The sequence below is a fragment of the Lycium ferocissimum genome, chromosome 12, assembly GCF_029784015.1.
Source record: "Lycium ferocissimum isolate CSIRO_LF1 chromosome 12, AGI_CSIRO_Lferr_CH_V1, whole genome shotgun sequence".
Lineage (NCBI taxonomy): Eukaryota > Viridiplantae > Streptophyta > Magnoliopsida > Solanales > Solanaceae > Lycium > Lycium ferocissimum.
In genome coordinates this window covers 47,288,964-47,300,813 of record NC_081353.1, presented here as the reverse complement: position 1 = coordinate 47,300,813, position 11,850 = coordinate 47,288,964, and the positions used below count along the sequence as shown (strand labels likewise).

General features: G+C 38.0%; 1 protein-coding gene across 1 annotated transcript; it reads left to right on the top strand.

Annotated features, from left to right (window-relative positions):
* The first annotated feature begins 2,746 nt into the window (after window positions 1-2,746).
* Window positions 2,747-3,156, top strand: LOC132039380 (protein TIFY 10A-like). Its single transcript, XM_059429870.1, has 2 exons — window positions 2,747-2,897; window positions 2,981-3,156. The coding sequence occupies exons 1-2, from the start codon at window positions 2,747-2,749 to the stop codon at window positions 3,154-3,156; spliced, it is 327 nt and encodes a 108-aa protein (XP_059285853.1).
* The last annotated feature ends 8,694 nt before the right edge of the window (window positions 3,157-11,850 follow it).

Sequence of the window (11,850 nt, the reverse complement as noted above, 5' to 3'; positions counted from 1 at the left end):
AAGCAAGACAAGTTATGAAGTTCCTTTGAATTAGTAAAGAAGACAAGATTTTTGTTGCATATATTCCGTTGTTTGTATCGTAAATGAATTAACGTACGCCCAAAGGGTCCATAGAGCTCCTATAACTTCAAGGAAGACATTTAATAAGTGTTAAGTAAGTATTTAAAGGTTTCGGTATTAAGTGAATCGAAGAAACTAAGTTTGTCAAAACATTGGAAAAATTTGGCAAAGATTTGGACAGGATTTTGGACCAAAATTGAGGGAGGTATATGAGGAGTTATGGGGTGGTCCACCTACCTAATTTGATGTTCATTGAGTCTAGTTTCCAAAGCACTAAACTGTTTGTGGATACGACATCAGAGTAGAAAGTTATGGGCATTTTACGGAAGAGCGCGTCCGGGCAGAAGAGGGACCTCGCCGAGCGACCCCCAAAATGAGGTAATAGCTCTCTTTGAGCCACGCTCAGCCAGCCTGAGTAAGGTGGTGGACATTTTAATAAATACACGGCCCTCTTCCATTTATTCCTCATTTCCTCCATCATCTACACCCATAGTACCCCTGAAAAATCCTCCCAAACAATTTTAAGCCAATCCAAAGTAAAATCAAGGCTTAAGATCGTTAACTAATTGGTTAGTATTGTCTTTCTTGCTTAATAGCGGTTTGGAAGGTTCTTAACCTTAAAGTAAGGGTTGCAAAGCAAAGTTCCTGGACTCGATAAGGTATGTTCTCCTTCATAATTTTGTTGTTAAGTTAGTTTTGAAGGAGTTTGATGGTTTAAAGTAAAGAGAATCGTGATAAAAAGATTAGAGTTGGCATGTTGGTGTTGTTAGGGTCTGAATTGAATGAAGCTTTTGGATGGATTTGTATTTGTTTATTTTGCGGTATCTTAATATTTTCATTGTTGATGTTGTTGGGCTTGATTTGGAGTTTGATAGTAGTAAATTATCTAGGGGAGATGCTGCCCGAATTCCATTAAGTTATTTGCTAGTTAACTTGAAGCATAAGAGTGATGCTCTTGGTTTGACATGAAGATGTATGCTTTAAACGTAGATTTAGGGCTCGAGGGTTAGATGTTGAGTTGTAGGCGGACATCAAGGTATGTTAAGGCTATCCCTTCTTTCTCTTTGGCATGAATCTTATAAAAAGACCGAAACGAACGAATGAACGAACGAACGAACGTTATCCATAATGATTCCACTCTTAGAATGTTAGAAAGCTTATGTTCTTCGGATTCTCAATAATGTTACTACTTACCTTTGATGATTCTTGATTTGAACTTGTGATCATTGATTCAGTAGAAGTAAGACATATTGATGATGCTAGTTCTATAACGATGTTCGGATGTTACCGACCCTACGTCACTCCGAAAGGCGTAGAAGTCACTCCTATGAGTCATTCAAAAATTGTATATATATGTATACACTTATTTTACCACACCGAGCAGCGTTATAGTTGGCCGGGTAAAACACCTATTGTGCACACCACTGCAGTTAAGTACGGATAACACTGAGCCTGTCATGGCCGGGTACGGATAACACTGAACCTATATTATATGGCTGGGTACGGTATTATGATATATGTATATGATTTTTGCAAGAAAGCATGCATATCATACGCCCTCAGAGGCACTTTCAGATGTACAGAGTTATACAGACATATTCAGATATATAGATTGATTCTCATGTCTCAGATTCCTCTCATGATTCTTATGTATATGATGTTTTCATGCCTTATATACTCGATACATTATTCGTTTTACTCCCCTATTGTTTGGGTGCTGCGTTTCATGCCTGCAAGTCTCGAGATACTAGTTGGTGATCCATCTATTAGGATGTCAACTCAGCGGAAAAGGTCGATGCACTCCATTTTGTTCCGTAGATTCCGAGGAGTCTGCATGGTCATTTATATATATATATATATATATATATATATATATATATATATATATATATATATATATATATATATATATGCACATATGCATGGGTATGGGGCCTGTCCGACCACGTTACATATGTTTTCCAGTAGAGGCTTGTAGACAGTTAGATACAGTCAAATGATGCCCAAAGTTGATGTTTCATATGTTGTCACACAGGTGATTATGATAGCCTTGTTAGCTCGTATAGTATGTCCAGCATATCCATATAGATAAATCTTTCAGATTATTTGATACAAGCATGTTTTCTTTATAAGTCTATTGAGTATCATATGATGGCCCTATCGGCCCACCTATGTTCCTATTGATGTCACAGATGTACGTCAGATGGTACTTGACTGATACGGTCAGGTGCTCGTCATGGCCCTCCAGTTGGGTTGTGACATTAATTTAATCACTTTTTGTCGTTACAGTGAATTTTCAATTTACATATCGCAGCTATACTAAATACATAGAGTTATTCGATTGTATCAAGCTTCTCCCTCACCCTTCTCTCTCTTCTCCCTCACCCCTCTCTCTCCTCCCTCTCTCTTCTCCCTCAGCTCTCACCCGTCTCTCTCCGTTCCCTCTCGCTTCTCCCTCAGCTCCGGCATTGCCGTGCACGTGGTGGTGCTTAGCACCACCGCAGCTAAGGCGGAAATCGTAGCCACCGGTGATGCCTGAATCCATGGCTTCTTTTGGACGGATACCAGAATCCATAGCTTCTTCTCAGATCTAGGCGGATACCGGAATCCATGGCTTCTTTAGCTGCCGGTTTTGCACGTGGTAATATTTAGTGTTTTTCGATTGAAAAAAGAAAAGTATTTACAAATGGCTTCATCGGAGATTGTGGATTCCGAGAGGTTCGCCGGTCAGAAATCACATTTCTCTCAGACATGTATCTTGTTCAGCCAGTACTTGAAAGAGAAGGGCTCCTTTGGAGATCTCAGTCTCAGTATCCACCACAATTTTGATTCAGCTGGTAGGTTTTTACTCCTTTTTGTCTAATTTTTCCTTTTATTCTGGAGTTATTTGGATGCTAGTGTATCAGCTTTGTTTCAACAGGCTCTACTACTATGGATTTGTTGCTGAAGATTGAGAAATCTGGTGAATCAGCGGCTATGAATACTCAGAAATCAATGAATCTCCCGGCGAAATCGGTGGCAGAAGTTCTGCCACTGGAGAGCAAGTCCGGCACCTTCTCTGGCCTTTTCGTAACAACTCTGGCTTTCTGCTCCTGAGCTCTGTCCGTGAAACGACATTAATTTCTCTGATAACCTAATTCCCATTCGATTCTTAAATGTATTTGATTGTTTTTCCCTCATCTGAGTGTATTTGAATGTATTCTTCTGGCTGGAACCCATGGCTTCTTCTCCTTCTTGTATATCAGATCTGAGTGTATTTGATTGTATTCGTCATTTTTTGAGTGTAAATATAGGTTATATGTATTTGGCTGATTATATTTTTGGGAAAACCTAGATGTATTTGACTGTATGTGTTGTTTGAATTATTTATATACATATATTTGTATGCAATTTTTTCAATTAAATACACTGTATCTGAAACTTTGTATCTGAAATTTTGTTGTTTGAATACAAATTTATCCCTGTCATTATTTGATACAGCCGATTTATGTTTTGGAATACACCTGAATACACTCTATAGTAGTGAAATACTAGCCGGCGACAATACAAATAAATTCAATACAGTAGAATAAATTCAACCTTGCGACGTCTGGCGACCTTGTTGATCGGAGCTCGAATACATTTAAGTACAGCCAAAACAAAATGATAGATCAATATATAAATACACTAAAATACACAGTTCCATTGTGTATTTAAATTCACTGGAATACAATCATTTTGAATACACATGTATTGAAAGAAATTAAGGTTGCATGCATTCAAATACATTCAAATACACGCGACATCAAATAAGGTTGGATACAACTGAACAATATATTACAATGCACTCAAATACACGCTAATTGGCCTAAACTAACTACGAATTGTAAATTTATAAAAAATAGCTATGATTGGTTAGAAACTCCTAAACTATAGCTATTTGTGTAAATTACCCATTCTTTTTACTTAAAAAGCTTGGCTTAGCAGGGATTGAATCATTCGTTAGAACTTACTAGCGAATAATAATAATAACAACAAAAAATAACAACAACAATATTAGGCACAAGGGCGAATTATAGGGAAAATAATTGGGCACTTGAACCCATGGTCTCTCATTAAAATTAGGTATTTTATATATATATACATTTTTTTTAAAAAAAAATTGGTACAGTATTATCTGTTCGCACCCATGCTACAAGAAGGCTAAATGGTGCATTTGGTTGGATGTTGAGTTATATACCTAGAGGATTAGGGATCAATTCTCACTTAATACATTTTTTCCTTCTATTTTTTAGTGGTGCACCCATGTTTTATAAATCCTAGATTCTCCTTTGATTAGGCACATCATTTATCCTGCTGGGCAGCTGGTAATGGTATCACAATACTGTTGAATTGTGTATCCTGAAAAACAAGATGCTCTACTTTTAAAGTGCACCTTTTCTCCTATGAGGAAAATTACTCTTTCCTTTTCATGTGTGACCCTTTCTATACCAAGAGTCGAGCTACCGCACTTTGGAAACTTCGTAAATTCATCTTTTTTTAGGAACGTTCCCTAGCCCCACTTGCTGTTTGTGTACCACCACCTTCAAATTCCTTTCGTCAATTTGACTTGATAGGGACATGTTATGAGCGTGTAATCCAATTCGTTATCCATCTCATTTTAAAGCTTAAGCTACCAAAATATGCATACCAAAATATGCATACTTTATTTATTTAATTTTATCTTTAACATGCACCACATTGATTTATAAATCAAGTAATCTCTATCTTCAAGTTTCAAAAATATTTACGTCTCTTTATACGAGACAAAGTACCAACCATATTCCCTTTTGTCCATAATCAGTACTAATTTCTAAAGTTTCGACATACCTATTAAAAGAATCACTTAATAATACTTCAATTAAGAGAGTTATAAGTTAATTAAATTACCCTAAACGATTCATAGAAATATAACTTCAAATACACAGCAGAGGTCTAACACAGTAACCTGGAAATTGGTGTCATTAGTGATGAGCCCTTAGCTACAATTGTATCTAAATAATATATCGTCTGTCCGAAAGGAAAAGGCAATATAGGAAGACTTCATAGACACTCTAGGACTCCCCACTAAAACTCAGTACCAACCCCGAGTATACCAACTCAATAAGTACCATCGGCTGTCCCTAAAAAAATAGTGACGAGAGGATTGTATCGAAATAGATTACTTCCATAAACTTGTGCAATATTTATATGACCAGTAACAGTAATAAAGCATATTAACATCACAAATATATATGCACAAGTAAAACATATTTATGAAATACATCAACAAGTTTTCATGAATCAATATGAATGCGAAATATTCAAACCTCAAACAGACATTCCTAATGGCACAAATATATTAAACGTGTGCGAACACGGATTGTGATAATTGGGTATAGTGACTCAGGAGAGACGGATCTGGTGGATGACACTCAATCATCTGAACGAGGACAACTCAAATGTTTCAATCGACACATACAACTGACATGTAGAATAACATATCAATTTGAAACACATATGCAAATATATGTACATATGTTCACTGCATGACTAAATAAACCGTATAATCGACAGACATGTATCCTTTAATGTTAAACTAGCATACAAGATATGTCTATATTAACAAGTTATGTACAAAGTAGCATGTATATAACCCATATATATTACCCCGATATCCGCATGTATACTCACCGCCTCATATATATGGTATCCCCATAGACGTAGTATATGTAAAACAATATCAATTTGGAGAAGTTCTCTCATTGAGGCCAAAGTCTTAGTTTACCTCATCCAAGTGAAGCCTTAACCTTCCAAAACCACCTTTCCCCATCCTAAACACTCGAAATGGATCAACTCAATAAAAAGGATACTTAACGGCATCAAATAACTCTCTTGGGTTAAATTTCATAATTTTATATGTGGTCTAGGCTAAAGTCTTGGAACTTTATTGATGACCACCACACCTAAGTTTGGGATGATCCCTCTTGAAATGCCCAAGGTCTCTACACTTAAAATATCCTCTGGGAACTGTGCCTCACTGAGAAAAAGAACTAGCACCAGAATGTCCACCTCGACCAGACGGTCTGTAAGAACTCTGGGCCAACTGTCCTAAATCATAAGAAGTACGCAATGACTGTCCCCTCTTAGATACTGGCATGGCTGCAACAACTGGCCTAGCCATCGGATGATGATGACCTCCACCAATGTATCCTCTACCTCCATATGAGGTATGTACATAAGTGCCAAAATAGTCTCTTGATCACCCGTTTCTCATAGTCCTTATGTGTAATAAACTCGGCCTCTCAAACTGCATCCACAATTTGCTGGAAAGAAGACCTTGTGGTAGCCACCACTGCTGCAATCAAATGAAGTGGACAAATCAATTCATTGGTGAACCTTTGCACTCTCTCAGCCTCATCAAGAAGAATCATCAAAGCTCGGCGAGAAAAAGCGTGAACATGGTCTCATACTCTGTCACAAACATACTCCCCTGGAGTAAGTCTTAGAACTGATACCTTCTCCTCTCCCTCTCACATTGCGGGGTATGAACTTCTCCAAAAAGGCCTAAGTGAACAAAGCCCAAATGAAAGACGGGGACCCAGTTGGTCTAGTCTCTCAAGCGAACTCCACCACTTTTTGGCGAGGCCAACCATATGAAAGGTAGCGTAGTACACACCACGAGACTTTTCTAACCCGAGGTTATGCAACCTCTCATGACAATTGATCAAAAACTCATATGCATCATCCTCAGGTTCTTCATCATACTTAAGAGGATCCATATTATTTTGCATGACCTAATATCTATCCTAAGAAACACCATGTTTTCTTCTAGGATAGAACACATTACTCTACCTGTTTCAAGCTAGCGTTTGCGGAATAATAAAGAACAATAAAGTAAGGATATAGTACTTTTACATGGAAATCATCCGACTCACAAGGGTGAAAGAACCACGACCTACACCTCTGTAGGATTTTTCCCAAACTCCACTACAACTGTGAGCTTGTGCAAATTCAAGTTACAAACTCTGTAACTTGGGAACTAAAGTCTAATTTCTATCTCAATAATCTCCCAAGACTAGTAAGCCCACTGCAAGTTATCCCAACTTGAAGTTGAATTTGACTAACCTTTATACCTATAATATTTGCTTCTAGGAAAGCAGATAAAGCTATAACTCGATAAATAATCCTAATACACGAATCTAGACTCAAGAACTGTAAAACATAAACTCTATTAAACAGGTTCATCAATCTTTTTCTTTGCATTAGGCGACTCTTCGGGAATCAGTTATATTCTCTCAATTTTATGATTTCTCCTTTTGTGAATGCGTAAATCTTCTTCATGGCATGACTTGAATATTTATAGTACTAGGTTTCCGTCAGGTCGGGCGAACTCAATCCTAAAAAGTAAGGCCCATTATGAGAGTTAGGGTTTGAGTTGACTTGGGATTCTTGCATTCATACGTCTTCAGTGTACTTTTAGGAGTCTGAAGTATCTTCAATAATTATGGGAAGGAATCCTGCAAACTTGTCCGCCAAGTATTTACCATCAACCACGAATCCTACTCGCAGTAGGACTCTGAGTTGGAACATGTTCTTGGACCTAGTTCAAGCACTTGGTTCTTCTATCTCTGAATCTTCTCACTATCTCATATGGAACATGTTCATAAACCCGTTCCATTCATCCTTTCCCTTCATATGTATCTGACCTATTCTCTCTTAGATCATCTACCTTCTCTGAGATAGAACATGCCTACATTCCTGGTTCATTTGCCTTGTTCATTTTACTTTGTCAATCATCAACACTCACATTCTTTATGCCAACAAATTCCCCCTTTTTGATGATGGCAAACACTTATGCTAAGAGCAATCGTGTAACCTGTTTGAACCATCTCTAGAAAATGAACATCATACTCATATTCAGGTTAGTCATAAGTGTTATATCCCGCATTTCGTACGTCGGAATATTTTTAAGTTGGTTGCGAAGAGTTATGGACAAGGCTATCTTTTGACTTTGTTGTAAGGCATAAGTTGCTTATGAACTTGGTTGGATGGAAAGTTAGACATTTCATGAAAATTTGGGGCCAAAAGTGAAGTGTTGGAACTTAAATTCATGAAAAAAATAATAACCATGTGGCCATGCACATGACTTGTGGGCCATAGGCCACATGTATGAAGAATATGTGTAGTATTAGATGACTTATTAAGTCATCTTCATTATTTTCATCTCTTGGAAATTTCTAGAAAATTTGAGAAAAAGAAAACAAAAAAAAGAAGAAGAAAGAGTGCACATGACCGGCCATGTGCACTCATTTATATATATATATGATTAAGTCATGAAAAAGGGAGACCAATTCATTATTTTGTCAAGCCTAGAAAGTTCAAGAAAAATGAAAGAAAAAAAGAGGAGGAGAAACGGCTAGAGGGGCTGGCCGAACCAGCCCCATAAGGTTGATCATGGAAATTGTTTTCTTCTAGTCTTTCTACTCATTGGAAGGTCCTCTACGACATGGAGTAGTCGTTGGAGAAATTGAATCGTTCGTTGTTGCAATTCTTCAACTCTAGCCGAAGGAGAAATAAGTGGAAGGTAAGATTTAATTCTCTCTACATGACTTGTAGGTGGTTGTGCATGGTTTGTGTGTGTTGTGGAGTGTAGAAATGAATGGAATTCATGAAAGTATGTTGTGTGTAGTGTGGCCGAGTATATGTGGTTTAATGTAGGCATGATGAATAAATTTCATTTAGTGTTTGGTTGATGTCATTATGGATGTTATGATGTAAAATAAAGGTTTAATGGTTCAAGGTTGGCGTTGTGATTGTGCGGGCTGTTTTGCTAGCTAATATGGATTAAATATGCTTCCTTATATTTATGGTAATAATGTTGTTAAATGTGTGGATTGTTGGTGTCGTTGAATTTGGAGGAATGAAATGTGTTGTTGATGTCCCTATGGAAATTGGTGGTTTTCGTGGCTTGGCATATTGGAAGGATTGTTTGGAATATTGTGCGGGTTGTTAGAAATGTTCTTGAATCGTGTTTGAATGGTTTTGGATTGGTATTTGTATATGCAATCATTGATATTAGTTTGAATGCATGAAGTTGAATTAAATATATATATGAATGTCGTGGAATTATGTAGAAAGGAATTATTAATGTTAGAATGCATTTGGAATTGCTTATTGATATTGTTGATGTGGTTGTTGGCATTGTTGTTGGATATTTGGCCGAGTTGAATTCTCGGGGATGTCCAATTTATAGGGGAAATGCTGCCGAAATTTCGGTAGATAAAGTGTTAATTTGGTATTGAATGCCTAATGCTTATGGCTAATGATCGATACCTAATGACGTTATTGTAGATTATGGAAAGTCGAGACTTAAGGTTGGATTAGCTTAGGAAGCGACTAAGGTATGTAAGGCTTACTCTTTCCTTCTTTGGCATGTCTTAGACGCAATTAAGGTATGACATGATTTGTGCTTGGGGTAACTCCGCTCTTACGTTCCCGAGTATGTATATGATTGTTATTTGCTTCATGATGTAACATATTTCATATGGTTCTTAAGTCTTATGTATGCTTGGAATTCAAACATGGTATAAAGAATTTTGTTCCTAAAGATCCTATGTCTAAAAACGTCCGTAACTTTCGTAAACAAAACCGGATTGCTTTAACACGCTCACAAATGATCCTATGACACGTAATGACTTTAACTTTCATGTACGGGCCGGATTGGCTTAATGCATATCCGTGGGCCCCGAGGTTTACGTTTGAATAGTCCTAACGACTTCTTTTTGAAAGAACTTAACATGATGTCCACTTTGACTTTCGAACGTCGACTACCTACTTCATTGAGTCTATGATGATTTATGTGCATATGGTTTCTCACTACTCGCTCGTGCAAGCTCAATATGTCTTTCACCGAGTCCCGGGCCGGTACGTATTCGTGCACATTCCTCTCGCATTGTTCACCGAGTCCCTCACATTTCGAGGGCCGGAGTACGCTATATATGTATATATGTATATATGTATATGATGACGTGATGATGGGGATGGCGGCCGGTGATGGCACACCGAGTCCTCGCTAGCGGGGCGGGACACGCTTCACCGAGTCCCTCACTAGAGGGCCGGGTACGTGTATGTATATATATATATGATGGCATGATGACATGATTATGATATGATTTACTCACCGAGTCCCTCACTAGAGGGCCGGGTACGGCATATATGTACAATGATAAGATTTTACTCACCGAGCCCCTCATTAGAGGGCCGGGTACGGAATATATGTATGATAACATGATGATACGATTATGATATGATTTATCTACCGATATATGTATATGTATGACAAATGTTTTTCGAAAGGCAAGCCTTATGATTTTTCCGTACTCTTTACTTCAGTATGGTCCCGCTTACTATATATTCATGCTTTACATACTCGGTACATATTCCGTACCGACCCCTTTCTTCGGGGTCGCGTTTCATGCCGCGCGTGCACACCTGCATGAGTTGAAGATATTAGCGTGTCGTTCCAGCGGGATGGGCGAGCTCCATTTTCTCCGGGGAGCTGCCGAGTCAGAGCATTATGATATGGTTACATGTTCTATGTTAGAGACTTTGCAGATAGTGTCGTGGGTATAAGATGTCGGTGATGTAAGCGGCTATGTAAGCCGATGAGTTATTATGCGTTGTATTATAAGTTCTATATGTTTCTATATGTTACAGATTTTCTTTGATTCGAGAAAGGAAAAAAAGCATATTAATTTTTGAAAAACTTCCGTTGTGTATTTGTGTCATGGTTTGACTGTCAGCATGATTATGAGTATTATGATGTGAGTCAGCGGGTTCGCTCGGCCCTAAATAAGGGCCGGGTGCCCATCACGCCCTAACGGAAATTAGGGTGTGACAATAAGCATTACATAATCTTCCCCCTTTTGGCATCATTAAAAAGCTATCACAGTGTAGTTAAACAATAAAACTATGGCCAATGGGGCTATCACATATACGCATAATAGAAACTTTTACTCAATTTTTATCTTTTTAAATATTTTAAGCATGGAAATAACGCATAGATATAAGAGAGCAGAACAGTTTCCTTCATTAGTGAAAAAGAAAGAACATCATCTGAGTTATTAAACAAACATATGGACCATCACAACAAAAACTGAGATAGGCTAAGCAAAAGGGATGCTAAGAAGGTCTAAGAGGATGGTTTTGAGGTTGAGGAGTGGTCTTAGTAAGGGTTGCAACCAAATTCTGAATAGTCTTTGTATGTTCTACCTTTTCCTTATCCAAAGGTAGTCTGCAGAGGCACTAGCTGAGTTTTTAGGACTTCTTGCTCACGGTCATACTTGACACGTAACATATCAAAGGCGCATTATTTCTTCTCTTTCATTTCTGCCATCTCAGCCTCTTTGGCTGCGCGATTCTTTTTTTTAGGATTTGCAGTTCTTCTTCAGCATCCTCTACTGGAACTAGTTTATCAACCTGGTCCACACTCCCCATGACATCCTTCCCCGTCTGATATTACTAGATTTGATGGGCACTTCGAAGAACTCAAAAAATTTAGCCAACCCGAACCCATACACCAACCCATGGCCTTTATTCTCCTGTGGAGAGATCTTGTGCATGTGCTGAATCATGAGACTGGGAAAATTCATTTGGACGCTAGTGTCAAGAAGCTCCGTGAGTGCCATGTCCAAAAATCTTGCTTCTGCCCTTCCTGCCTTACTGTGCACAATCATGCGATAAACAACTTTGAAGTATAGTTAGTAAAGCTTGGGCATCTTTCTTTTGAGT